This window comes from Cenococcum geophilum (genome assembly GCF_001692895.1).
Source record: "Cenococcum geophilum 1.58 unplaced genomic scaffold K441scaffold_11, whole genome shotgun sequence".
Lineage (NCBI taxonomy): Eukaryota > Fungi > Ascomycota > Dothideomycetes > Gloniales > Gloniaceae > Cenococcum > Cenococcum geophilum.
The window spans coordinates 2,097,377-2,124,877 of NW_027137569.1; the positions used below are offsets into that span (position 1 = coordinate 2,097,377).

Sequence of the window (27,501 nt, forward strand, 5' to 3'; positions counted from 1 at the left end):
ACTGGTGGGCGTTAGGGTGGGCAGGTCAGGGGAACAAGGGAGGACTTTGCAAAGTGCTTTGGCCAGGTGCGCTGCACTCCAGCAGCGTGGGATCTCGCGGACCGAGTGCTTAGCCGTTTTTGAGCACCCCATGCCCGCTGATCATGGCTAGCCGAGAGAGTCGAGGTCCTTCCCAGCGAGCCAGCCAGCACCGATGAGTTTGCTCTCTCAACGCCTCCACTTTTCCAGACAGCTAGCAACGAGGCCCTTCAGATAATAAATAATAGCGTCTGTCTACCACGCCCGATTCACTCAAAACCACTGGCACCGCCTATTGCCCAATTGGAGCACCTTAAGCCCTCATAGGCTGTCCCCGCATTGCCTTCCCACTGATCCATTATCCCATTATCCACTAATCCTCGCCGCCTGCCTCATCCACCTCGAAACCTTTCAAATCGCTCGTCAAGCCTTTTGGCCAAAGCGTTAGAACGTTTTGTCTCCTTGTCTTTTCCCCGCGCCCACGAATCCCAAGACCTCTCTTTTAATTCTCCTGCGCCAGCCGCCTGACCATTTGCCTTCTTCATTCCTGGTTCGCCGACATCATCAACCCATCGACTAACACAACCTACCACGGCGTCAGCTCTTTCTACTGCGAGAGAATTACCCACACACTCCCGAATTTGCTGCCTCACCGACTCTGAGGCCGCATGTGGAGGCTAGGCGAAAAAGTACTAGGAGAATTAGCGGAGGAGGGTTTTGTGCCGTGTTTTCGCCTCCCGGACACCGCATCGTGAAATTCTACCGCGCGCACCTGTTGAACAGCAATGACGGAAGTTCTTCCTGCTCAACTGCCAGACGGGCAGTCATATTTCTCAAATTCACCGCTGCGTCGTTCTTCAGCTTCGCATTCTTCCTTCGTGGGCTCGCCACCATCCTATTCTTCCAGCCGACGCTCCAACTACACACACTCGGAACACAGATCCAGCTCCCTCTCGTCCTCCGCACCTTCTTCGCCGCGAGCATCATCCACGAATCTCTCACAAGCTTCTTCGTTCCAATCAACACCAGCCAGCAGTATTTCTCCGGAGACCAAACTCGATGCAGACGATGAGGATGACGAAATAGCTTTCCCTGGCTATTCAGACAGTCGTAGCTTTGACCGAGATAGAGAGTTCGACCCTCCGTCGAGTCCAAGTAGCTACAATACCGTTATTACCCCGTCTCCCATCGACGATGATGCCATATCTCCAACCACATCAAGCCCAGACCCGTTGCCAGTATCAGAGGACGACACCGCAATACGGCACGAGCCCTCTCAACACGTCGATTATCTTTCGCACGAATGGGAGGAGGAAGATATCTGGTCATCGTGGCGACATATCGTCTCCAAACGCAGAATATATGGAGAGCGATCAAGGCTAGAAAATGCTTCGTGGCGGACATGGGCCAAATCGAAATATAAGTTAAAGACAGTCACTCCAGAGACGCTCAATTGGTTAGTCGTGCTTTCTCTTATATTACGGTCGATTGCGAGAGTCAACTGGTCATGAGTCGCGTTTTGGCCTCAAGCTTTGAGACATTTCCAGGCGTATCCAGCGGGAAACGTCTTGCTTCCGATTATTGTTCGGGTCACACATTTCTGCTGCCATTGTTTATCAAATACTAAAGGTCCCACAGGCTAAAAGATTGCGACGTAACTTGGCTCTACGGGCCGTTGCAAACTGCATCAAACCGGTCGTACTCTCATGCTTCGGAACCTGTCAGCAGGTTATCGAAGAACAATTCATTTTTGAACAAAAAACCCATTCTGAAGAAAAGAAGTATGTCAGAAGTAATGCTTCAAAAGTCGATATCAGCCTCGTCGCTGGTAAAGCAGGCCGCGGCAGCAGTCCAAGCGCAACAAGCAAACAGCAAGTCGGATCGAATACCAGACCGTCCTATTTTGGGCCGGGCTGTGTCAGATTTTGTTACTTGCTCAATACCTTCCCGAACTATTAGTCGAGATCCGACAGATTACTTTTCTTCCCGATCAACCTCAGGCTTACAGACCCCGGACCAGGGTGAGCGAAAACACATTCGATTTGACGACAAAGTAGAGCAATGCATAGCGGTAGATTGCAAAGATGGTGAATATGATGATGACGATAACGACAATTGGGCCTTACATGATGATGACGATTCATCAGATGACGGGGTTGTTATGATGAAAAGGTCTCAAAAGAAAAAACAGCTTTCTCGCAATAACTCGAGAGGCAGCTTCAGTGGCGAAAGTAAGACAATTGCAAAATTACCTTCAACGACACTAAAATACCGTACCGACTCTCCGAATACCCCCGATCAGCCTTCCACACATTCTTTAGGCTTCTGGCGGTCGGGTCGACTCTCACCATCTCCATCGCAGGAGACGCTTCGTCCGGCTAATCCATCCACCAATTTCCTCCTGCCTGAAGATGACGACGATGACGACATATCGTGGGAGCCGTCAGGAGCATTTAACAATCGTCGAGATAGCGTTTCTGTGACAATGGATAGGATATCTAACAAATCTGACGAGGACAGTGGAGAAGGATCAACAAGCCTACGCCGGACCGCATCGGGCATGTTTATGCCCTATGAAGAAGATGACGATGAGCCTGGAGCACCAGGCATCATCGGAAGAGTTGTTGACACTGTAAATACAGCTAGGGATATCGCGCATGTTATTTGGAATGTTGGATGGAGGAAATAATAATTCGATTTTAGGATTGTCTGATATGGGATCGTATGGGTGGTTGTATTTGCTTTAGGAGGGTTTCCTTATTGCCTGCGAAGATTCTACGGCCACGGCTCAGCATGGGGAAATACCTGGTGTTTAGGAATGGTTGGGATCTCGGGCTTCTGCGTGCATCTGGCTTTATGGGACCAATGGAGATTCAAAACTCGGCTTGAAAGCTGAAGGTTAACTACTGAGTAAAATAGAAAATTGTAACTTTCCAAGATTGCTTTCAAACGAGTGACCGGAGCTAAGATACGTTTGCAATCTACGCTCGAAGCTTACAGGATCAATTAGATTGATTATAAAACGTGCAGGCAGATTTTGATCCATTAAGCCCTTTAACTAGCTTCAAAGGGCCCATCTTTCTGGAGTTTATGAAGCCCGCTTAGATGCCTCGAAATGAAGCTGCACAACTGTAGCTGATAGAATCACGCTTGACAGCATTACGCTCACTGCCTTTTATTTTCCTCTGATTGGTTTAATGAGTATTTGGTAGTCCTTTCCTATTACCAATGATTGGCGCAGGATGTGTGGTAAGTTGAAATAGAGTAGAAATGTGAGCGATCATATTTCTCCAGTTTTGGGTCGGCTCGTTTGCTTTCTGGTTCCTGCAGCAGGCCAAGAACGGTTTCATTCAAAAGAACGACTCTACATAACAGAGACTTTTAGACGACTCCATTCCCCACTAATCTGCACGCGCGCGGCCCTTCTTGCATTCCTACATGCCACAGTGATAATATCGAACTCTACTCAACACGACTGCACGTCTTCTCCCAACCCCGCGAGCCGGGTCGCGTTGCGGACGGACATGGACAACATCAGCGTCTCGGAGCTCGTGGAGCGGTTGAGCAGCGATGAGGAGTCCATACGAAAGATGGCAGTGTTCAAGCTGCAATCTGCAATCGGTGACCCATCCTTCGCGGACGTCTTCATCTACGAGGGTGGGCTACCCAAGCTGCGATTTCTCGCGCTTCACTCGACGGGCAATACGCTGGCATATTGTTTAACCTCATTCTCGAGGCTGCTGGAACTGGATAAGGGGTGGGATCATGTCACGGATGACCTCATAAAACGGGTACGGCAGCAATCGCGCAGATTCCTAGTCCGTGTCGCTATCTAACAAGCCTCCTCCTAGGTCGTCGAGCTCGTCGTCGCCCAACCCCTGGTGAACGTAAACCGCGGCGCCATGTCCGTCCTTGCAGCCATCATAGGCCATCCTCACCACCGCAATTCGCAGCCAGGGGTGACCGGATTCCAGCGGCTGCGGCCCGCCGTCGACGCACACCCGCAATTCCTGCCTATGCTTGTCGAGAAGATCACGTCGGCTGACCATGCGCTATGCGCCAATTCGCTCCAACTGATCAATTCGCTGATGCGGGACGTGATTTCCAGCGAGGAGGACACCGAGTGGCCGAAGTTCATAAAGCAGTTGCAGGAGCTTGGGGTAATAAAAAGCGTGTACGGGTTGATGCAAAGCAGCGCAGTACAGGATCTAGCGCATCCGCTGTTGGAGTTCCAGTCATTGACGAAGGTGCTGCTGAGGAAGTGGCGAGAGGAGAAAGTCGATCTGGAGAAGCCCGATCATCGGAGAGCGATTCGGGGATTACACGTGGCCAGTAGCCCCGAGAAGCCAGGGATGGGAGTAGACAATGCGAAGGGGAGCAACAAACATCATCCGGAGAAGTGGAGACGGTTGGGGTTCGATACCGAGTCGCCAGCTTGGGAGTTTGATGCTACGGGCTTCCTAGGGCTTATGGACTTCACGGATTTCGTTTACAAGAACGAGGACGGTTTTCAGAAGCTGTTGCTGGAACAGTCTGCGGAGCCTCTTGAGCAGAGATGTCCTATTGCTCGTGCTAGTTTGGCTGTCACTTCAGTATTATACGAGCACTTTGAAGTCGATAAGTCTGACGATCGGGATTCACAGAGATACGTGGTCCTAGAATCACGGTCGAACTTTGACAGAGCTTTCAGGCCACTGTTACTGCACTGGTCACGATTGCACACAAGTGGCCTCAATGCCTTCATTAGATTATGGAAGGCTGCTGAGGCCGGGGTTGAAGACTTCGAGAAAATCGAAGAACTGGTCAGAATTCTGATCGAGCAGGTAGTAGGGCAGGCGCCTCGTGTCAAAGAGATAAAGGACGTGGAAGAGGAGATTGCGGATTTTGATTGCCAGAGACTTCGGGAGTTACAGATGGAGCTGCTTGAGCTGACCTACGAAGACGCATGGGGTCACCATCTACGGTACGTCCATATGTCTCTAATTTGCAGTGCAAGGAGCAAACTAACATCTTCCAGGCAAGTTCGCGATGAGCTCAACCACGAAGCACTTCAATTCGTCAAGGAACAGCGCATCCGGTGTCTGCTCCAAGGCGCCTGGTTCCCACAAGCCATGAACTATGCGGCGGATGCAGGGCCAATTACTAACAAAAGCCTCAACCGCAACGTTCCTTCATCATGGCGCTATGTTCGTCTTTCGCATAATCGAAGATATCTACACTACGCGGATTTCGACGCGAAGACGGATCAGGAGCCCAGGCTAGATACTTTGCAGGAGAAGAGTGAGTCCATCCCTCCACCGTGCCTCGCCTTACCGTTAGACCTACGCCGACCGTCCCTTCAAGAACCGGCAATATAAACAAGAACACCTACTAATATCCGATACAGTCGACCTCTCCATAGTCTCCTCGGTCGTCAGCAATGTCTCCGCGTCCGCCCCTTCAACCTCGTCTTCAGACAGCACTCTGAGGACGCTCCCAGCCTCCACCAGCACCAAGATCACCATCCACGGCTACCTGCCCTCGGCGCAGAACGCGCACTCGCGCTCCGACTCGTCCGGCTCGGGCCAAAAGGAGTCGGTGCTCCTCCAGCTGCACCCGCAGACGCACACGCTGGCGTCCGAGTGGCTCGATGGCCTGCTGATGCTGCTGAACCAGCAGCCGATCACGGCTGATACGAATAAGCTGGTTAACCTAATCGGTAGCTATGGGCTGAAGATTCGGTTGCTGAACGTCAGGTTTGAGGATGTGGGCATGGAGGAGCCCGTCTTGCCCGGGAGGGAGGAGCTAGATGAGGAATATTACTATGATATTGGAGGCATGGAGGCGGGAGTGTGAGGCAGTTGGGAGAGATAGAAGCGGAGGTTTGAAGAGGCCGGGATTGACGAAAGGGGCTGGGTGTGAAGCGAAGCCGGAGACGTTCGTGGCCTCGTACGGAGTTGAGGCGAGCAGAAATTAATGCGACTGATGGACGAGTTTGATTTGGCGCCCGCCAGCTCGGAAAATTAGGGACGCGGGCTTGGGCTTTGAGGGGGCAGTTTGTGTAGTACCGAATCGATGCAGGGAGAGTCAAGAGATGCAAGGGATCTGTCGGTTGGGACGGACGATTAGTTTACATGGCTGGATTAATACTCGATTTCCTCGGGCGCCGACGACATGCTGGAAAAGGAATGTAAGGAGGAGTTTGGGTTGTCGTGTTAGGAATTTGGTATTTTGGGTTCAGGAAGACTATTTATTCGAAGTGGCGGCAAGAGAGGAAGAGAGATGTATTTGATTTCAGAGATACCCCCCGGCTTATCCACAGAACCCAATGCGTCAATTATCTAGGCTTGTTGTACCGTTATACAAGGGGTTGAAACGAGCTCACGGCCTACTTTTAGAGAGCTGCACGGTACAGAGTGTGTAAGAGCAGTTGCAGGCCATGCAGTCTGTTTTTGCCAGATAAGCAGACACATATTTTCCAAGTAGAGTTGAAAATCGGGAGACTAGGGTTGAACTTTGAGGTGCAGCTGCAATACATGGTATTGTAGCTCGGCCACAGCTAAATATAGCCGATAGCTATCTCGATGTATATCATCTCAAACGCACGGGAGTAGCAGGGACAAGAGGTGCAAATGGGCGGGGCATCCCGCTCGACGGTGTCATCTCCGACGTGCACGCCTGAATTCTGACTCGCAGGCAATCAGGCTTATCAGACGGTATGAAATCGGCGCCTTGTTGATCTACTATCGGGCTTTGTGGAAATTTCTTTTGGAGATGGTGTGATGAGATGTTGGACGAATTTTCGGATTGGTTGTAACTGGAAAAACCCTGGCGAGGCTATGGTGATGGCAGGATTTTAAACGTCTAGAAAGCCGAAAAGGCTTGGACTTGAATGGAAGGCTAGAAGATGAGATTGAGAGAGAATCAGGCTTGATCCCAGTGGATTTTCGCTGGGCGTCACACCCGGGCTCGAGAGAGGCTCCTGCGGAGAGGGTCCTTGCGGGTGCGAGTCGCCAAACATGCTTGCTGAAACCGAGCAGAGGGTTGCGTAGTGCGGTAGATTATAGGGAGGACCTTGCAAGACACAGGAACGGGACTTGCTCTAGTTAGAACTGCTGGGCGGTGGGCGAGGCGTAGCGAGTAGGGACGAGAGGTGGTGGCGGTGGTGGTGGTGGACGTTTGATCGCTGGTCATGAGGCACGCGAGCATAGGGATGGCGGCTTATGAGGAAATGGGGCGGTAGGGAGAGTCATGATGTTTTGCAGAAGGGGTCCAGATGGCTCATGGATAATTTCTTCTCTTGCAGGCTTCTTCGACGTGTGCAACAAGTTCTGCGGGCGGAGAATTTAGCCGTTACCGTTGTTCTAAAGAAAAGGGCCAAACGCTTCTATTCGCTGGGCTGGCGCCATGTCCCCATCTGGTTTCTTTTTGCGGTGGAACGGTTGGAGATTCGCACTGTTTGGGCGTTGAGAGAGCGGCTAGTCACCTGAGCATCCCGCAAGAGGGATGAGATTGGTGTGTGGGTGTCTTTTGTTGGCCACTGCAAGATGGCTCCGCTAGCGTGCCGGTCATGCTGTGCCTGGGCGAAGCTGCACCGCGCTGGTTATCACTGACGACCCCCGTTCTGCCATCCGAAGGTTAAAGGTTCTCCAAGAGCTTTATATTATATCGCTTGTGCCTCCACGGCTAAGAGGATGAGGTCGTGGCGGCTGCTGCATGTTCTAACAGGAACGGAGCCATCTGCCATCTGCCAACTGCCAACTGTCAATTGCCAACTGCCATCTCACTTTGCTTTCTGTTCTGCGTGCAGTAAGGGGCGCCACGGCATAGATTTTGGCATGCCTGCAGGCAAGGCTGCCTGGGGGGTGGACGCTACCAAGGATTCCCTTGAGCCAGCGGCTATGTCGCTCACGAAGCTAAGCTTAACGGGAGCCCGTTTGTTAGGGGTTTCTTCAACATCGGAAGGCTCGTCACCACCAGCAACGAGCCTGCCCATCAATGGGCTCAGCGTAGCCTCTAGACTGCCCTCCGGACTTGCTCTCTCCTGTTCTTCCATCAGCCTCTGCACGTCCTTCAGTTGCCCGTCTTCGCATTCCGCATCCATCATGCCTTGACGGATGCAAAGCGTGAGCTCTGCAAAGCGTGAGCTCAGCACAGAAGTTTGGCTGTCTTCATTCGACAGCAGGTGAACGTGCAGTGGGCGCATTCGTGCAAGGGCTGCTGTGGCCATCCCCAACCAAGCCGCCGCTTTCTCCTTGCCCGCTGGTGCGTCCTTGCCGCCCAAGCTCCCCCGCGCTCCAATGATCTTCCATGCTAACGAGCCGGGGGCCGTGCAAAGGTGCCCGCCAAACAGCGTGCAACGACGCCAGGAACGGCTCGCGAGGCAGAGACAGCTCGCATTCCCAAGTCCCCAAGCTTAGCACTAAGAAGAATTAGAAAAATGTACGTCTACTGGACATAGACTCGCTGCCCTTGATAAGCGTGGCTGACAGGGCCTACTACTTCACACTTCACAAGGCAGCTTTAAACCCGCCCTAATTATTCGCTACCAGTCCGCACCGCCTGAAAGCAAATCCACCCCCACCCCCCCGGCCAGTTCATGGCTACAGGTTGAACACAACATCTGCGTCCTGCAAGGCCAACATGCCTGCGCCCGTTTTGAGGGCCGCTCCTCCCTCTATAATGCCGACTGCCGCTCCGTCGTCGCTGCTGTTTCTTTCAGCACAAAGGTTCAATTCCCTCCGGTCGACAGCAGGGGCGATCTCCCCCAAGCCGCCTCATTCGCCGACATCCTCCTCCCACGCCAGCGTCATGAAGCCGCCATTGCTGTCCGAAGCTGAGTACGGGGCTCTCCCCGTCTCCGTGCAGTAAGTCAAGGCAATGCGTCTCGTTCAATCCCGTCACAATCGCATCTATTGTCTCGAGTAATTTGGCCATTCCTGTCCTCCATCCACCGGCCCTAAGTGGTCCAGGGCGTTGGCCAAACAGGCGGTCAATAGGTCGTCTCACAGCACCAACTCCTGCATGATCTGCCCGCATTGGTCCTCCCAAGACACTGCAAAAAGGCAACCGACATGCACCTGCGTGTACCTGTAACAACTGCCCCACACGCGCCCTGCAAACCGTACCTGACAACGCACATGCAAACCTTCCCGACCCCTTCGCTAACCGTTTACTCCCTCAGGAGAAAATATTTCTCGTCCCTTGAGCGACTTCGAATTGCTGAAAACTCCGCCGTCAAGCAGCCTCGCCGGAATAGCATCCTGGGACAGTCTCATCACGCTCCTCCCTTACGCGCTGCTTTGGGTGCAACAAATGGTCCGCAGAGGTCCGGGACTCGTGCTCGCCGTCGACTAAGGAAACAGCAATCAATACGACAGGAGTACAATATATCTCAGGCGGAAGCTCAATGGTTCCTTTCTCTACCGGAAAAAGTACGACGGCGTCATTTTTCACGGGAAGAGCAGGTGCTCTTGGCTGGACGGTGTGAGACCTACATTCTCGACCCTGCAGACGAGCAGTTCTACCACCACGAACAGACAGACGCTGCCTACCCTGTGCAAGCATACCTCGAGGAGGAGCACCAGCCAGAGTTCTACGACGACAAGGACCAGGACAGTTCGCCTATCCGTGGCAGGTCAAGGCGGAGGTCATTCTCGCACGACTCGGTGCTAAACCACAGTCAGGACGACTCCGACAAGGTGGTTGAGGAAAATTTTATACACTTTGACGAGATGCCGCCTCCAGAGACCTCGCGGGGTCACCGCTCTAGGCGTTCGTCGTTTCGAAGAACACTATCTCTCACGGCTATCCCCTTTGGTCGTCACTCGACTTCTTCGGCACCACCAATTTCAGCACCTCCACTCTTCTCAGTGTCTCAACAACCATGGAGGCCACGTGCTGCTTCTCATTCAGCGCCGCGATATTCTGGCGAGCCGTCAATGCCTATCATCGACCCAGAAGCCAAGCACTACCAAGATCCCGAGGCCCGAATGAAGTTACGACTATACCTAGCGTCTCCACAGAAATTTGACGAGGCCATCGAATTTGGTTTCCCAGCGACAAGTGGCCCCACCAATGTCACCTCAATGGACACCACCAGACCAGCCACCGACTCCCGCAAAATCAGCCACGATGTCCAAACATTCCTGAAAGACGACAAAGTTTCACTTCTCGAGGAGGCGCCAGAAACAGATGACGAATCAATGGGAGAGCTCGACTCGCCTATCACCCCTTCCGACCCCCCCCTCCCCTTTCGCTATAATACAGCACGACTCCCGTCATCCAATTTCTCCTCTCTCGATTCCGCGGGCCTGCCATCCATGCATTCAATGCACGGGCGATCAAAGACGCAAGATTTGTATGCGCAGGCCATGACAGGGAATCGTGAAATGACGTTACGCATGACGCTCACGCGACCGGATCTACGTGCGGATGAGGACGCGCTATATGGTTGGCAAGGACAAAAAGGAGGAAGAGATGATCCATTAGCTCTCGAAGAGCTGAACTTATCAGACGACATGACAGGCACGAGAGGCGCATTTGCCGTCAAATCTCACAACCACAAGGGATTTGTGAGTAGGTTCCTGAAGAAAGTGAAGACGCTTCAAAGGGCGTGAGACCACTTTCAGCTCTTTCGAATTCGGATCTCAGATTGGACCTCTTTTCTTTCAGCATAGGGAAGCAAAAAGCGAGGAGAACGGAGTTTGAGGTTATTTGCTTTTTTATGGATGCGGACTCCCCACTAGTTTACCCAAGGGTGATTGATGAATTGCATGACCGGGAAGTGTTCTCACTTGCTTTATGTTTTAATCCTATTTTGCTGCACTTCTAGCGGGCGTTTTACTATTTTTCCGGGCGTGCTTTTGCACGAACAGGGAAACTAAATATCCTCTACATTATGTCATGGCAGACCTTTGCACTTGGGAGGGGGCGAAGCCAGGGCGAAAGGGGGGAGTTTTGCTGTATTGCTTATTTTGCTTATTTTCTGCCTTGTGCTGGGAAAGGCGTATTCTCAGCCAATTTCACTTTCATCATAGGGGCTATGAGCGGCATTTTCCCTGTAGTCGAAACGCGAGACATTGCGTATAGGTACCGGATGGGAGGCATTGCTGGAGTACAATAGTTCAGCTGTTCAACAACAGACAGCCATCGATGCGTGTTTGTTGAGGGGGAGGCCTAATATGCATAATTCGGCGGTTGTAGCGTTGGAATTCAAGATGCTATTGATGCACTGCCTGTTTTCGAGAAACTTTAGCATCTTGTTCACCGCGATTAGTTGGCTTCAACGGTTGATATGCAGGTTATCATTGCCTCAAGCGCTGTAAAAGTAATATACAAGAGAAACATTCAATAAGCCACTATCCGTGCTACCTTGTCTCAAACTCGTTGGAGCAGTGACGACGATCATGGCTGCCCTTTTTCATGGAACCTAGCGAAAAGAAAAGGCCGGTCTCAGATTTTGACAGCTCCGATCCTCCAACCAGATGTGCGCGCCGACATCGGTTGCGCAAAACGGAAGCACGTGTGTGCAAGTTCTCGGTACCCGAACATAGAGTTTTAGACGATTTCCTATATGGGCTATCACTCGCATGCCCATCGCTGATCCAATAGGCTTTGGGCCGGAGGCCTGTCTACATTGCTGCTCTACGACGGCAAAACCCGATATTTAAAAGCAATCCTCCAGCAACATTGATGCTGTCTCTCAGCCAAGCAGCAAACTCATATACAAAGGCCGCATCTGGCGTGACAACTGCAGCTCCTCTCCTCCAATCTCTGAAACATGCGTCGTGGCTCAATAAAACGAAGACGGGATAGAACAAAGTTTATGTATTCGCTAGCTCGAACCTCTCCAGTAGCCCAACATTCCATCCCTGAAACTTCCTCGCGCTTGCAGGGAGCAACTCCCCACTTTCTCTCAGCGCCTCGTCCAATGCCCGGTACATAGGTGTGGGGAACGCTACCTCCTCCACCGAGAAGCTTTGCTGCTCTGAAGAATCCTCAGAAGAGGCAGCCGGCTGCCAGAACACTTTCATGGCGCGTGTAGGATCTTCTCGGCTGGGGCGAGCAGCGGAGCTAGAGAAACTGAGATCCGGCGTGAAAATCCAGAGCTAGTTGCAGCTGCTATCAGCACGACTACGGGCGAAACCGTTAAGAAGTGGGAGGCCTACTAGCAGCGATGGTTCTTCCTCATCAGGCCGGACACTGAATTTCCTTACGCCTTGATTCTCGATCAAAGCGAAGAAGTGCGCTGATATCCACTTCTGCATGCTAAACGTCTCTACCTTCCTCGGAGACGATATTGCTACACTCCATTTCCAAATTCTCCATCCCTCTGCTCGATCATCTACTATACCAACCTCTGCGTTGCAGGAACCACAAACCAATCTACACGGCTGACTCTCCTTCTGGACTACAGCCTGTAAGAGGTCAGATCGTATCACATGTGAGGAAAACATGCAGTATGAATTCGTGGAACGGGTAAATATGTAGCTTTGAAGATTATCCCGCCAGTCCCAAGGACCTCGGGGTAACAGGCGGTGAAACTCCTCAAGCCGCCCCTGTCCAGCGAACACCTCGCAACCCGTCAACCGTGAGGAAGGTACGCAGAGGTGCGCTGCAGGTGTACGGGACTATTGATCTGGGGCGATTGTATCGATGACCTAGCCATGGGGTACGGCGGAGGCCACCTTCTTGTCGCCCATAGCGAGAGATATAGCAGTGAAAGGCGTCGAGATAAAAATTAACGCGTGCGGTTTGGGGAGAATTCGATAAATACGAACGATCTAAGGGGACCAAAGGAGCAAAAATAATCCTCACCTTTATATTCTTGCAATCCTCCTCTTTCACTAAAAACGCACCCAAATCCACAAAGCCGGTCCCTTGCACAGCTCTCAGCCGATTGGAGGCGGCGTATCCCTTCGTCTTACCTATCTCCTCGCCATGCNCGTGTCCATGATGGCTGTGCTCACTCGGCTTATGACAGTGCCAGAAATCCATCATCTCAGCCCAATTCTCATTCGGTAGGTCCTTCCACTCCCTCACCTTCCCACCCCCCACCAACTCGCCCTCACACGCTCTACAAACGACCTTCGCGTCCGCCACGCCATTAAGCTCACTCGCACCCCACGGAACCCAATTCCCTTCTCGCTCGTGCAACCCGCCATCCGGACCCCGCAGCAACCTCTGCCCATCCTTCTCCGCAAGGCGCAGTCGCAGCGTCAGCTCTTTGCTTGGCGGCTCAGCGGGGAGATACAACCCCGCGTCCCCGCCGCCCTGCATGCGCGTTGGCAGCCGGATGCTCGCGCTCTCGCCTTCATGCGAGACGGTGATGGACGATCCGTCGGCTGAGAGCTCGGCTTTGGTTTCGCGGCTGTGCACGGTGCGCAAGGAGGCGAAGAGCGTGACGGTACGGATGTTGAGGAGGAGCTCGGCGTAGAGTGTGATGGAGGTCGCGTTGCGGGGTAGGTCGAGGGAGGTGGAAGTGGAGGGTGCTTGGAGAGCTTGAGAGCTGGATGACGGGACGTCACTGGAGCTTGCGGTTAAGGGTGAATTAGAGGTCAGGGCAGATATTGAGTCGAGTGGGAGCTCTAGCGCTTCGAAGGCGGACGGAGGGAGTGAAATATTGGGCATGATGTGAGGATGTGGCGGTGAACGAGAGGTGCGAAGTCCATAGTGGGGTTTTGGTAGAGGAAGTTTTCAGAGGAACGCGTTGAGCTTCGCGAGCGGATATAAAAGTGGGTGACTAATCGGAGCTCCGCTTTTGGGTATCCCTTCACGCAAAACAAATTATCTCTCGTCAAAATATGTATAATACGTGAGAAGACCCGGTATTTGAGAAGCCCCCTAGCTCTGTTATAAAAAGACAGAAGCCGTACTCAGTGAAATATTTACAATTCGCTGACACGTCCATACATCCATTACAACCCATACAACCCTAGGATCTATCAAAGACCAAATCGAACATTCAAGAATATCAATACAGCACCACAGGCTATTACTGACCCTTCTTCTCCGCGTCTCTCTTCTCCTGCTCCAGAATATATCTTACGCCCCTTCTGATTCCCTCATCCAAATCCACGATAGGCCAATACCCTAGCCTCCTCCTCGCCTTATCAATGGAGTAATACCTTGTCATGCAGGAATATTTGACTTGCTGCCTCGTCAAATTTGGCGTCTTGCCCATTGCCCAGAACAACCACTCCAAAGTTCCGCCCACAGCAAACGCAAAGTCCTCTCCCAAATGCCACACTGAAGACATCGGTAGTGTGTCACCTGCCTCCCGCCATACCGCCCTGGCAAAGTCCCAGAAGTAGACAGGCTGGCCATTGGTGATAAAGAAAGCCTCACCATCCACCCTTTTAGAGTCCGGGGGAACAATTGGCATCATCTTATAGGTTTGGAGCAGCGCGTTTACAGCAAGGAGGTGGCCGTGTGCAACATTCCGGACGTAGGAAAAGTCGAAAAGGTTGTTATTTGAGCCGATCTGGAATTTGGTCTGACCTTTTCGGAAAGCTGTCACCATTTTAGGTAGTAATTGGACGTCGCCTTCGCCGAAGATACCAGCAGGGCGAATCGCGCATGTTAAAAAGTTTGAACGCTGGCGGTTGGCGGAGAGCACGGCAGATTCGGCGTAGGCCTAGGCAAGCGTCAGCATAATTGGTAATTCGTTAGAGAAGAGGAGTGGATAATTAAGTTCCGCAAAGACTGCAGAACTTATGGGATACATATCTCCGACCTACTTTCGTTGTAGTATAATACTCGGGCTGCGCGTCTCCCGTTATAAGCGGATATGTCTCGTTCGCATTAATGAGCTCTGACTTCGGGTCATATATAACGCTCGCCGAGCTTGTGTACACAAATGCCTTGACTCCATTCTCTTGCGCCGTGCTCAGAATATTCTTCGTCCCCTCCACGTTCACTTTGTAATGTATTTCATTCTTTGCGATTAGAGGCGAACCGGCTGTATGTATGACAACGTCGGGTTTAAGCTTGGCAAAAAGAGTCTTGGTGGCCTCGGAGTCTGTAACATCGCTCTCGTAATAGGAGACGTTGGGGCTTGAATTTCGATTGTGGGTCGTGCGGAGGTCGAGGACGGAGACGCGAGTTGAGGGGTGGCGCTCTAGAAGGAGGTTGACAATGTGGTGGCCAAGAAAGCCGCAACCGCCCGTTATGAGGACGTGTCCCAGAGATTTCACCGGGGCATTAGAAGCAGACATCGTGAGGTTCAATCGAGGAATCTCGAGAGTAGTGAGTGTATGGAGCTTGGGTAGAGTTGGTCGCCAAAATCCGTCAAATGAAGCTTGGACCCTGGAATTTATCCACCACCCGAACAGGGTATATATCCTCAAGACTTCAGGAAGATCACCAGCATCTTATTCACTAGGTTTGAATATTGCAACTACCATTAAATTTGGTTCTCAATTTTAATGCATCTCATAACTGGACAAACTGCAGAACTAAATCACGCACCAACACCATGCTTGCAAAGGGAGGAGTCGCCATCGTCAAACATCTAAGTGAGCAAATTGCAGATGCATAAAAGATGAAATACCCATGGTTTTCCCCCTACCGAGCCACGGAACTCCGGCCATGTATGTGTGCAACTTGAATGTATGGATGTGTTAGCAGGATATGGGTATCAAAAAAGCTCGGACGCGAAAGAATGCGCCATATGAACTGCCGCGTCTCCAGTAATATTTGTGACGCCGAAGAAGACCATATGAGAATTTTGGAGAGCGGTCAGTATCTAAATAGCAGATCAGCGAGCTGTGATATAAGTGATCGGTCCAACTTACTCTGTGCTTTCTTGAACAGACCTCCGCAGCTTGCGATTGTAGAGCTTCTTCTCTTCTGGCGTACCCCAGAAGAGTTTTGCAGCATCTGGATTAACTAACGTTCGTGGATCGTACGCAGGCGATTCTTCTTCAACAGCCTCAATAATTGCCTCTATGTGCGATTTGAGATCATCTTTGCGGGTCGGATCGTAACATAAAATACCATCCTTTGACACGCGGTGATGAAAGATTGGCGTCTCAAATTTGATACGCGGTAGAACATCCGGGAATTTGGGGCTCAAGTATATCTTAATACGAAACATACCACCGTCAAGGTTTGTCATCGGCCTACCGAAAAGAACGAGTTGCCAAACGAACGGGTTTTTGTCTACGAGTTCCAAGTCTAAGGTGACGCTGTCATTTTTCTTGTAGTTTTCGACAATTTGCTCAAACTGTCGTTGGAGATTGCTTGCAATACTCATCTCCTTCTGGACTGCAATCTTGCCCTCCTCGGCCCACACCTCCGCCTCTTTGTTCAATCTTTCGTAGATAGCTTGAAGGCGTAATTTCAAAGAAGAATATTGGAAGTTGCCGTCCATAATATTGCCCGGTCCTTCGAACGGCATCTTCTCAAATCGCTGTCCATCTTTATATTTTTCAGACTCTCTCTCGATGGCTAGAAGATACGAATCATAGTACCATAGGAATCGTCGTTTACACAGATCCTTGAATGGCTCAAACGGTGCGTCCGATGCGTTAGATTGATAGTCCTCTTCAGCATTGTAGACCGTAACGCCTGGTACTTTCTCTCTACCAATTCCTAGATAGTCTTCAAGTCGCTCTATGATAGATATCCTTAAAGTCTCATGCCGGATCTAAATATATTTAGTACTCAAGCCATCAAAAGCTCCTCCTGAAGCACTTACCTTTGCAACATATGCCTCCTGATTTTTCTTGTCATAGTCTGTTTTGGCGTCCTCAAAACCTGGCTCATTCTCATATGGATTCTGAGACATCAGACTCTGAATAGATATAAGTATAGATTCGAGGCCTTGGGCGGATGACCATTCTTCGCCTCGCTCGCCTCGCCAAGTGCTGCTGCCACATCAGTAAATCTCCGCGAATATGAGAGAAAGATTCCCCGGACCCTAGAATTGACCTGTCACAAAATACATCAGTCTTATCTCTCTACGTAGGATGATAGGACGAAGCGAGCGAGTGGTACTTACAAGCAGACTCTGCCTTGTGCGTAGATGTTCGGGTTAAAACGAGTCCGCCCAGCATTTGTGGTTATGGCTGTCACAGCTGGAGCTTTTGTGGGGTAATCTATGGGATGTCAAAAGGTGTTGATAATGAGTCATTCTATGATCTGACCTCTAGCGAATTTCACAATGAACTAAGATGTAGTTGTCAGTTGGCATTCAAGGGAAGGATTGGTGTTGTCGAACCTCAAAGAATCCAAACTCATAAGGCGTATCTGGCGGCCCTATGATGAGGGCTCTGACATAGCGGACGTCGATATCGCGACAGGCTACAGCGAGAGCTACAGCAACTAGTCAGCCAGCTATTCTTGACCATTTATTTCTATATTCTTACAAAGGTCAGGTCCTTTCTGGATCTCGCTCAGTTCCTGTCAAAGTGTCAGTACTCTAAGACAAAGAGGCAGGGTAACTTTTAGCATACGCGAGTAATACGTAGGATAGACTGGTTAGACATGGGTCCGGATTAGATAGCGAGAGCGGCCAAGAATATTTGGACTGCAACTGCTGAGAATCAGAGGTATTTAAGATAAGAAGGGCGAAAATCTATGTCGCCAGGATGGATGTGGACCTGCAGCTGAGTTTTCTAGGCAGTTGGACGAGGCTCGTTCCTCAGGCTTTGAAGAGTGAGGTGCTTGCCTGGTGGCAGAAAACGACACGTTCAGCCACAGCGAATGAAGGCGGTGACTCTAGCCGCGGATCATCAAACGTCGCGTCGTGGGGAGCGAGAGTTCCTAGAGTGATCCTTCTTATAAGGCTTGACATTGCGGATTCACCACACTACGAAAGTTAAACCACAATTCATAATGAGGCCATGAACCTAACAGATGTCCGCCTGAGCTCAGGATACTCTGTGGCTCCAGCACCACCATTCCCCGCTTCATCTTCACTGCATACCTAAAACCAAAATGTCATACATTTCAGGCCTTGGGATCTCTTCAACTGACTGATATCAGGGTCGTCTTTGCTCTCTTCATCATCAGCAAGGCGGGTGGCCTCATCTACAACCGCGAGTTCCACTCTGGCCTTACCAAACTCACCAGCAACGACTATCTCATGCTCGCCGGTTCATTCCACGGGTAATATCCACTCATAAATTATGCAAGGCCGCCCTACTAAGCTTTCAATTACTAGAATGCACGCCATTACCAAACAACTTTGTCCCGTCCCTCCCGTCCCCGCCAACCCAGCCAGCACAGCACCTTCTCTCGCTCCCTCCCCATTTGCCTCACGTCCTAGCGGCTTGGAACTCCTCGAGTCAACACATTTCCGCATGCAATGCTTTCAGACGCTCACAGGTGTCAAGTTTCTGCTATTCACAGAACCACAGCAGCCGAATATCGACTCCATGATACGGAGGATTTATGAGTTGTACTCCGACTTCGTGATGAAGAATCCATTCTACACAGTTGAGATGCCAATACGTTGCGAGAAATTTGATCGAGGATTGGATGGATTTGTGAAGGTGAGAAGTTAGGATGGAAGGTTGCTAGATTAAGAGACACATGGGGGATTGCGCTGCATGCTATTTAATAACATTTACTGGGCGAAGTAGATAGGGTTCATGTGAAAGATTTGCTCCGAGGAACTTGTAGAGGTGATTTGCTGAAGTATTGCGGCTACTAGGATATTCACGGTCTTGAGATTCTCCAAAAGAAGGGATGGGGCAATATCGTAGTTGAAGGAATCAAATATAGGGGGTTGGTGAAGAAGAGCAAGCAAGGGTCACCTCTTGAATGATCATGAATTGGAACTTTGGAGATGCGTGGATAGTTTATGATTGTGACGAGACCTGATTGTTATTATGAGCGTAATAGAGAATAGATGGCGATCAAGGTTCACATATTTCTAGATTATGTGATCTTAAAGCACTCCTCACTAGAAGAGCATATAATATACAACATGACGCCGGAAGTGCTTCTAGATCGTTCCCGTGAGCATTGGAACGCCGCTAACACCGAACCTATGCCGTGTCCATCTTGTCCGAATCGTCATCTTTCTTCTCGTCTCCCTCACCCTCCTTGCTTCCACTACCACCAGGCTCACCATCCTTATCTAATAAGGGCTGCTTCTCGTCGCCCTCTGGAATCTTCTCCAACTCAGTCTTACCTTCGGCCTCTTTTGCTCTCTTCTCCTCACGTTCTTGCCTTGCTCTTTCCTCCTCGAGGCTTATCCTCAAGGCCATTGCTAGTGCGGGATCTAGAGATGGGTCCACACCAAATTCGAACTGATTCGCGCCGCCTTCGCCGCCTTCACCACCTCCGAAACCTGCACCTCCACCAACACCATCACCAGCTAGTATTGGTGTCGTAACAATAGAATCACGAAGAAGATTCGAGCTTGGTTGGATGACGGCGAGATATGATCCCTCGGCGCTTTGGCAGTTCTCGTTGAATGCTTCTAGCTTCTTGACGTTGTCCTCCCCAAGCTCGCCAAAAGCGATGAGATCTATACTGATGCCGTTCTTCTTCATGCGTTTAGAGAGCTTAATGAGCGATTTCTCGTCTTCGGCGATGGGACTGCAGGTAAAGACGATGATGCGCTGCTTCTGAGACTTATTTTCTCGGTGCTTTAGCGCAAGCTATATTCGTAGGTAGTTAGTTTGTAGCTTCCAAGAATTTAACTTTGGTAGACAAATATTCAAGTCGCTTCTAGGGAGGACGTTGTACCGCTGCAACATTGATCCCCGTTGAGAAATGTGAGCTTCCTTTTATCTTCGTCCTGTGCAAACCGTCTAATATCTTGCCGAAATCCGTCGTTAAAGTAGTGAGAATTTCCGGTGTATTTCCGCCCATGTTCATTAACCCGACCGAGGACTCGGGATTTACGTCCGTCTTTGTGGAGAAGACCAGTTTGACAACATCGCCTTGGGCTTCCCATCGGGAGGGTCTATGCGTGGTCTGTCAGAGGCGGTTAAACTCAAATATGTTACAGAATCCTACGCATAGTCTCCGTTCCTGCTACTTTCACTGTTGTCGACCCTACAGAGATATTAGCCATTAAGCTTCGGAAAGCTATGGAGTTGTACGTACACGATCATGGTCGCTTCTGCCATCTTGAATGTTGGGGAGTGGAGCGTAAGTTTGAGAGGTATTTACTAAGGAGGAAAGAGTCGGATATCACAGAATATGAGATGAATAAGAGCAAAGGCAGAGGCTAGAGCATGAGCTTAATTCGAAGACTAGTGAACGACCTAGGACGGCGTTTCGGCAAAACAATATTCCCCACTCGCCGCGCCAAGAGAACGGTTTGTTTACATTGAATGCCTAACTTTAACCAACACTTCATTTTTAGAGCCCGTTTCATTCCCAAATTAGTTCGACAATAACCTGCTCATATCGCGATCTAGATTGCGATCTTGAATGCCACAATGGCTCCGCTACGAACACGAAAGCAAAAGTCCCCACAACCAGAAGCATCTTCTTTCGCGATCCCATCAAAAACCGTGACAATGAAGTCGCCCAGCCCATTCAGAACACCAGATAGGAGCCCGAAAAGGCGGAAAGCAGTAATAACACAAGCACAGAAGCAGGCGCTTATAGATAACCTACGGTTAGAGAGTGAGTCTTGGATACCACTCCACTCCTGATTTAGGCTCATGACGTGTTTAGTCACTGAACGAGCAAGAAAACTACGAGCTCAGTACGGTCTCCACACCCAAGGTTTAAGGTCGCGCCTCGAGATACGCGTAAATCGCATACCTCAGGCCCTGCGGACTACTAATATCATGGATTTAATAAATAAATACTCCGAACAAGCCAATCCTACTAGACCAGTAGCACCTGTTGCCTCTAAGCACCATGTTGCTGAAGCAGCGAGGCCAGCAATAGCGCATAAGCCCGCATCTGAATTGACAAGTCCAGCTCGCCTCCGAGGCACCAAGCGATCAAGGTAGAGTATCAATCGTTATATTTCAGACATTCAACGGAGCTAATACATACTCCAACACAGCAACGAAATGGCCTCCGACAAGGAAAACACGCACACCGACCATGACCTAATGATGCCTAAGAAACGTGCCAAAACCACCATTACAGCAGCCCAAGGACCAGTGACTGCAAATAGTCGCGCAACAAGGACTGCGTCACGCAAGATTGTGCCTTCGCAAGTTCTCTCGCCCAAATCGAACAACTCGCGAACTCTCCCAAGATCTCCTTTCAAGTCTTCCGGCGCAATGTCACCTCCGAAATCGTACCTAGCGCGGCCAACTTCCCCACTTAAACCATCTGTTCCCGTCATTCCAGCTGTGGAGAAGCCAGTGGCACGTACAGGCCGGGCAGCCAGTAGACAGGCTCGTGGTGGACCTACTATTGTTCCATCTGCGGCTACTGGACGAGGTAAAGGTACCGTCACCGCTGCAGCGGGTACTACTGCCATTACAAAGGTGGATGGCAGGGGGAGAGGAAGTGATGGGAGCAGTGCATCTGATTCTAGCGCCGGTACGACGATTATCACGAAGAAAAACACAGACCAAGCACTAGTAGCAAGGGCAGCAAGGGCAGCGGCCGGAAAGGGTGTAGCAGCAGGGACAGCAGGAAGAAAAGCTGCTGCAGCGAAAGCAGCTAGGGAAAACGCGGTACCAACAGGTACCGGAGGAAGGGTTCTAAGAGCGAGAAGATAGTTTATGTTGACCAGTTATCTCTGACCAATTAATTTGGATGAAGAGGGATGAACATACGGCGTTTCCTGGGACGAAAGGGAGTCATAGCTGGATGGAGTTTGCACTAAGGGCGACGTAGCCAATCAGAATTCAGCATCTTTCAATTCACGGAGTCATTCCATCCTGATAGCAATATGCATTTGCACACCTGGCCTTTTTAGTCCCAAAGTCTGTCGGATACCGGAAAAGTTTTCCTCCCAAATGAATCGGGCGCGAAGGATTCGTTCTCTGCATACGTCTGAAACAATGTCCTGTTCCACTATGCAATACGGCAGGATGGGTTCTCCAACAAAGAACTGCAATCTTCTCGTTGTAAACGTGTCGCGCTAGTTTTAAAATATCAATAAATCGTGCATATCAGTAAAAGATCATCCCAGATCGGTAGCAAGATCAGTCACATGGGCGAGTAGCACCAACATCCAGGGTGAATTTTGTGGAAAAGCGAATCCTCCAGGCGTGATAAGAGGTATCAAATGGTTGACGTGGTCTCTCGAGTCCCGTGTTGAGCTTGATGTTGAGGGTGCCAGGCACCAAGAAATGTCCCATTCAAGTGGCTTTCTGTACTGGCAAGAGGGGCATCATCACATACGCGTTCGATACTACAACATCTTCCTTCGGCGTCTGTCAACGTCCATCATCCCCCGCATCGTTACGAGCCGTCCGTCTTATATTATTCTAAGACCGCCAAGATGGCATGCAGCTGCAACTACAGGAGTTGTTCGTAAACGCAATGACGCAGCCCTGTCCAGAAATGCACACCGCGGCTTGGCGAGATTTGCGGCGTGGAGAAAGAGGTCAATACCGCGCAAGCGACTAAAATCCAATAGAAAAGCTCCGACTGCTCAGACACGACCAATAGAGTCAATGCGATATGCAAAAACATAGTGATCGCCGCCCAAACGTGATCAGAGAATTGTGGCGAGAGGGACCCACCGGGTGCAATGTGCAAGGCTGACTCACAGGGCATACTCTAAAACGGACCAAGCGGATCGTTGCGAGGGGGAGCCACCACAAGCGCGGGTTGCAGGCGGTTGTGGGCTGTTGTGGAGGTGCAAGCAGTACGAGCTAAGCCCGCTGATAGGGCGATTGATTGCTGCGGAGGATGCGCATCCCAGTGCTCCTGAGGCTTGAGCACAACTTGCTGACCTGAGCAAGGTCCGAGTCGGCGAAAAGGGTGAAACCAGTCGACGAGTTTTCGCGCTCGCGGGCGAGGAAAATGATTGTTAATTGAGCCCGAAGCAGCCGAAGGCGTGGAGATTAGAAATGGTCCACGAGCTTAGCTGATGGCCCTGGAGGGCTTCATGGCCGCTGGTTGGCAGATGGAGGTTTGGTTCGGGGTGTTTTGGCCCCCACCGCTCCCAGTGCTGTGTTCCTCTATCTTTCCGGTCAAGACCTCCCTTGCAGGGTTAAGAGTCGTTCCGCCCCGGTGAAGCTAGAGTCGCATGACATCTGACCGCCGGTCCCCAGCGTGTTTGCAGCGCTGGAGGGGCGGTTTGGAGGGCAAAGGGCGGACTGGTGAATTGCACACTTGTTCACCACAATCGCACCTGCCCACAGCGAGCGAATAGCCAGCGAATCGACGCACGCCGCTACCATGCTCCTGACGCCCTCCTGCATAACTTGAAAATGAAGGTGAACGGTCGGACTCGGGGGCATCAAGCTCTATTTGAGCTCGCGCACTGGTCCGTGCTATGGCTTAGTTCACTCCACCTCTAGGCAACAGCGTAAAGACTTCGACGCGACTCCTCAACCCACCCCAAGTTCCCCCCGAGTCCCCCATTGACAAAACCAACCGCTCCTGCCCTTCATCCTCTTCGTCAGGTACTCGTCGTCAGGCGTCGTCACCGTTTCTTGGACTCTGTTCACCAGTGCCGCCTTAATTTGCTACCATTTTTTAACCGCCGCCCTGCGTTTGGACACTGCTGCGCCGCCCTTCTTATACCCTTACTGTCCAAACCTTCATACCATTCTCCTTTCAGCGCCCTTCTTGTTGCCTGCCGGCCTCAGTCCCATCGCTAGAGCTTGTATTCTCATCTCATCTCACCTCGCTCCACTTCCTCAACTCTCTTCGCCTCCATTATCAACCTTCGATGAGGTCTTGATCAACTGGCCTGCTGAAGAATCTTTGCATTCATTCGGGCCTGATTGAGTCGTCCACTTCAGCAGCAGGTCACAGCCTCTCTTTCACCCATCCTTTTGCCCACTTTCTCCCGGAAGGCTGTGTTTGAGCATTCGGGTCCAAATCCCGACTCCCGCCCTTAGCTCTCGTCCGATTAACACGCTTGAACTATCAGTCTCAATCCGGCCTATTTTGTGAGTCATAAACAGGGAAACGCCAGAAGCGTTGGAAACTCAGCTAATTGTTCCACCATTTGCAGCGATAGTACCCCCGGACTAGTCAGAACCAACATGTCCTCCACCCAGACTCATCCCCGTCGTCGCGCTTTTAAGGCCACGAGTCCCCAAATGACTCCCCTCAGCACTCATAACATGTCCCTTCGCAAGAGCGGCACATTCTCTTCCCCTACCAACATCTCATCGGAACTATGTGGCCTTGACAACCGTCACTTCATGCCCAAGCGTTCCCACACCGACAACCTTGAAGAGCTACTCAATGACGCCGGCGTACGTCGTGTAGCAAACATACTTGAGCGCTTCGACAAGACGCTGGCCGGTCACTCATCATCGGCCTTGGATGCCAGTATTCTGCATGATCCCGAAGTGCTCCCTCTCCCAAGCTTCATGCTCCACCACACCACCCTGAACGCCGATCCTATGGACGTAGACACCAAGTCCGTTTCGGTTGAACGTAGCCCCCACCAGCACGCTTCCGACAGCGGTCTTGGCTCAAGTGTCAGCGGCTCCAAATACGGTATGACTCCATTCACCCTTCACTCATGCAAGCCTCAGTCCACTGATGTACATAAAGGCGACCATGGTGCCCCTCGCTCAGGCACTCGTGGTTCCATCTCTACCTCCGTTACCAGCACCCATTCTGCCATTACCAGATCCTTCTCGGCATTGGGTTCCACGGAGGAGAAGCACACACTGGGTGAATATGCGTGCAAGCAAATTCACGACCACATCATCAAACCAATCCTTGCAGAGGATACACTGAAGGACTTCCACCCTCTCATCCAGGACGTTCCACGAAGGATTGGAGATAAGAACATTTCCAATTTGCGTGATCTTGAGAAGACACTGATATTCTTGGCTCCGGTGAGTGAAACTGTTTATGATTCTGAAGGTGCAATTGCTCATTGCATTCTTCGCTGCGTAAAGGAGTTCTCGGCAACACCAGCCTCGTACCTCCGCTTCTGCGAGCGATCGATTCAACTGCTTCACGCAACTGTCGACTGCCTTTCGGAACAAGATCAACGCCTACCGACTGACCGCCCTTACACTAACAACTACTTTCTTGATCTTGTTGAACAGATTCGGCGGTACGCAGCAATTATGGCCGCTACACGACAAAAAGAAGCCAACGGAGAAGAATTGGACGAGATGGATTATTCACCGTACGATCCACTTCCCCAATATCAGTTGCCAAGCTCACATCATTACAGGGGCGAGAAGATAACATTGCGAGGTGGTCTCAGCCATAACGGCCGCCCAGCCGAACTAGTTCGTGAGAAGGACGGCAAGGTCATTCCCATTGTGGAGGGGAGCCCTTCAGATGAGGCCTATGGCCCATCTTCATCTGCCAAGAGGACCTTATCCGAAGAAGATGCTGATGATGATGGTGTCAGACGTTCAATGGCACGACGGAGAAAGTCAGAGAAGCCTGGAGATGTTTTGCACGTGTGCCGCGATTGCAAGAAAGAGTTCAAGCGGCCTTGTGACCTGACGAAACACGAGAAGACCCACTCTCGTCCATGGAAGTGCACTGAAGAGAAATGCAAGTACTACGACTTGGGTTGGCCAACCGAGAAAGAACGTGACAGGCATGTCAACGACAAGCACTCCGCTGCTCCACCGCAGTACAAGTGTCTGTATCCTCCTTGCACGTATGCTTCCAAGCGGGAGTCTAACTGCAAGCAACACATGGAAAAAGCACACGGTTGGGAATATGTTCGGTCCAAGAGCAATGGTCGGAAGAAAGCAACCTCAGGGAGCGAGCGCAGCCCTGAAACCCCACTTACCCCTTACGTCAACACGCCGGTGTCTGCCCTGGCTACTCCGATGACTCCATTCGCACCGTCTCCTTCCTTGCCGCAATACCCAGACTTCGAGTTCGGTGGCTATGGCTATACTCCTGCCATGAGCATCGGAGACTTCCAAGAAGACTATCGCAGAGATTCAGTAACCACGGCTGGTTCAGTAATGACATATTCTTCCAGTCATTCTCCAAATGAACCCACTTCCTTCGAGGATGCCGTAACTCCTGAGGAGCCCATGATCAACCACAATGATGTCTTTAGCAACAGCCTCAACCCGACCTTCAATGCTACCAATATCCAACAACCGACACCTGCCATGAGTGTTGGTTTTGATGCATTTGATTTCACTCGCCCTTTCCCAGTTAATACCAATGTTAGCAACGTCGCTGCCGTTCCTCACCTTTCTCCTGGTGCTCAAGCGGATGTCACTCTCTTCTCGCCGCACCTGGGCACAATGCAGATTGATGAAGGCTTTGAGGACGGCCTTGGTACATTCGGCCGGCCCACTACTGACTTTACCTTGTATGACTCAAACTCAAACGCGGGAATAATGTCTGCCACCGGCGTTGATTGGTTTCCGGATTTGACACAATGTGGCGGTCAATTCGAGCCTTTCTACAATGAACAAAACTTTGATGATATGATGGGTGGCTTTGAGCATCACTAGTAAAGTTGCTACTGGCATGTTTTCATCTATACGCGCCGCGACATACACGCGTTCCTGATTTTGTTGTTCGTTGTCTTTTTATTTCTTTCCTCCACCCTATACGTTGTGTTGAGGATTTACAAATATTTGCATCTTGTTTAGCATTTAGCGTTTTATTGTGCCATTATGTGATGGCTCAGATGACGCAGTAATGGGACACTTTGATGGATGGATTATGGGTATGATGATTGAGACTATGGGTCTGATTGATTAGGATATGAAAGCCTTTTGGACGTTTTTGACATTGGTCGGGAGCGGCACGCATTCATCAGAAAACCCAAAAACATGTTTTCCTCCATGTTTTTTTGCGTTTGGCGCTGGTACTCCAACCCATCTCTTTTCTATCCTAGGGGAGGCTAGTTGAGGATGAAGAAGAATGTAAACTAGAATATCACCCTTCGAGAGCCTGGGCAATAAAACGTCACTCAAATCTTCAATATACACTTCTTTCGCAATGTGAACTTAGGTGGAAGGCCCTCGTTCGTGCCATTATAATCTTTTTGATCAATACTTGCTATTGATATTCTAGGATCCCCGTTGTGGTCAGTCCAGCAATTATCTGGGCGTCCGCGGCTTGACTCCCCAATCACATGAACTGACTCTCGTTGCCTCCTCTGCTTCGCCCGATTAAGGCTATCTGCACCCGCAAGGACCGAGTTGCGGCCAATGAATTGCTCAATCAATAGATGATCTTGACAACATTTCCATGGTCGAGTTCCACCTAGGCCTGCGTTTGAGTGGATGAAATTGTCTACAATGACATCCATCCCTGCAGCCCCCCGTAGTCAATGAGTAGAGTTTGTCTAAACAAAGTATGCCGTTCTTGGCTTTGCATTACCATCCAATTGCACACTCAAGTGTTTCAATTATTGCTTTGCAAGGAAAAGGTCTTTGTAAAAGACGCATCAAAGTATACAAGGAGTGCGATCTTGAGCGTGCACAT

At 50.7% G+C, this 27,501-nt stretch overlaps 11 protein-coding genes across 11 annotated transcripts; 6 read left to right on the forward strand and 5 right to left on the reverse strand.

Moving 5' to 3' along the window:
• Positions 1-574: 574 nt before the first annotated feature.
• K441DRAFT_28256 (uncharacterized protein) lies at positions 575-2,812 on the forward strand. Its single transcript, XM_067640936.1, has 2 exons — positions 575-1,474; positions 1,657-2,812. The coding sequence occupies exons 1-2, from the start codon at positions 804-806 to the stop codon at positions 2,705-2,707; spliced, it is 1,722 nt and encodes a 573-aa protein (XP_067506544.1). The 5' UTR covers positions 575-803; the 3' UTR covers positions 2,708-2,812.
• Positions 2,813-3,542: 730 nt separating this feature from the next.
• Positions 3,543-5,853, forward strand: K441DRAFT_549869 (uncharacterized protein; the record flags this gene model as incomplete). The annotated part of the gene is made up of 3 exons (XM_067643033.1): positions 3,543-3,809; positions 3,870-5,298; positions 5,405-5,853. 3 exons carry the CDS (start codon positions 3,543-3,545, stop codon positions 5,851-5,853), a joined length of 2,145 nt encoding a protein of 714 aa, XP_067506545.1.
• A 1,927-nt stretch (positions 5,854-7,780) lies between these two features.
• On the reverse strand, positions 7,781-8,379 carry K441DRAFT_712490 (uncharacterized protein; the record flags this gene model as incomplete). Its single annotated transcript, XM_067653921.1, has 1 exon — positions 7,781-8,379. A coding segment is annotated over one exon (599 nt), but the record flags the coding sequence as incomplete, so codon positions are not given.
• A 44-nt stretch (positions 8,380-8,423) lies between these two features.
• On the forward strand, positions 8,424-10,757 carry K441DRAFT_28302 (uncharacterized protein). The gene is made up of 3 exons (XM_067640939.1): positions 8,424-8,439; positions 8,550-8,864; positions 9,182-10,757. Exons 2-3 carry the CDS (start codon positions 8,641-8,643, stop codon positions 10,614-10,616), a joined length of 1,659 nt encoding a protein of 552 aa, XP_067506547.1. The 5' UTR covers positions 8,424-8,439; positions 8,550-8,640; the 3' UTR covers positions 10,617-10,757.
• An 859-nt stretch (positions 10,758-11,616) lies between these two features.
• K441DRAFT_656394 (uncharacterized protein) lies at positions 11,617-13,675 on the reverse strand. Its single transcript, XM_067648000.1, has 3 exons — positions 12,817-13,675; positions 12,168-12,416; positions 11,617-12,107 (listed from the first exon to the last, which is right to left on the reverse strand). Exons 1-3 carry the CDS (start codon positions 13,627-13,629, stop codon positions 11,823-11,825), a joined length of 1,347 nt encoding a protein of 448 aa, XP_067506548.1. The 5' UTR covers positions 13,630-13,675; the 3' UTR covers positions 11,617-11,822.
• Positions 13,676-13,993: 318 nt separating this feature from the next.
• On the reverse strand, positions 13,994-15,215 carry K441DRAFT_606689 (uncharacterized protein; the record flags this gene model as incomplete). The annotated part of the gene is made up of 2 exons (XM_067645410.1): positions 13,994-14,635; positions 14,739-15,215. 2 exons carry the CDS (start codon positions 15,213-15,215, stop codon positions 13,994-13,996), a joined length of 1,119 nt encoding a protein of 372 aa, XP_067506549.1.
• A 177-nt stretch (positions 15,216-15,392) lies between these two features.
• K441DRAFT_656395 (UBC-like protein) lies at positions 15,393-17,654 on the reverse strand. The gene is made up of 9 exons (XM_067648001.1): positions 17,457-17,654; positions 17,370-17,403; positions 17,222-17,316; positions 17,148-17,169; positions 17,003-17,099; positions 16,921-16,932; positions 16,700-16,868; positions 15,795-16,648; positions 15,393-15,745 (listed from the first exon to the last, which is right to left on the reverse strand). The coding sequence occupies exons 1-9, from the start codon at positions 17,487-17,489 to the stop codon at positions 15,739-15,741; spliced, it is 1,323 nt and encodes a 440-aa protein (XP_067506550.1). The 5' UTR covers positions 17,490-17,654; the 3' UTR covers positions 15,393-15,738.
• Positions 17,655-17,778: 124 nt separating this feature from the next.
• On the forward strand, positions 17,779-18,752 carry K441DRAFT_28390 (Sybindin-like protein). The gene is made up of 3 exons (XM_067640946.1): positions 17,779-17,942; positions 17,989-18,111; positions 18,167-18,752. Coding segments are annotated over exons 1-3 (468 nt in total). The 5' UTR covers positions 17,779-17,940; the 3' UTR covers positions 18,510-18,752.
• A 243-nt stretch (positions 18,753-18,995) lies between these two features.
• K441DRAFT_675521 (uncharacterized protein) lies at positions 18,996-20,087 on the reverse strand (the record flags this gene model as incomplete). The annotated part of the gene is made up of 4 exons (XM_067650863.1): positions 18,996-19,613; positions 19,702-19,921; positions 19,975-20,013; positions 20,065-20,087. 4 exons carry the CDS (start codon positions 20,085-20,087, stop codon positions 18,996-18,998), a joined length of 900 nt encoding a protein of 299 aa, XP_067506552.1.
• A 315-nt stretch (positions 20,088-20,402) lies between these two features.
• K441DRAFT_675522 (uncharacterized protein) lies at positions 20,403-21,653 on the forward strand (the record flags this gene model as incomplete). The annotated part of the gene is made up of 3 exons (XM_067650864.1): positions 20,403-20,592; positions 20,644-20,923; positions 20,984-21,653. The coding sequence occupies 3 exons, from the start codon at positions 20,403-20,405 to the stop codon at positions 21,651-21,653; spliced, it is 1,140 nt and encodes a 379-aa protein (XP_067506553.1).
• A 2,448-nt stretch (positions 21,654-24,101) lies between these two features.
• Positions 24,102-26,519, forward strand: K441DRAFT_549106 (uncharacterized protein; the record flags this gene model as incomplete). The annotated part of the gene is made up of 3 exons (XM_067642988.1): positions 24,102-24,564; positions 24,622-25,210; positions 25,259-26,519. 3 exons carry the CDS (start codon positions 24,102-24,104, stop codon positions 26,517-26,519), a joined length of 2,313 nt encoding a protein of 770 aa, XP_067506554.1.
• Positions 26,520-27,501: the final 982 nt, after the last annotated feature.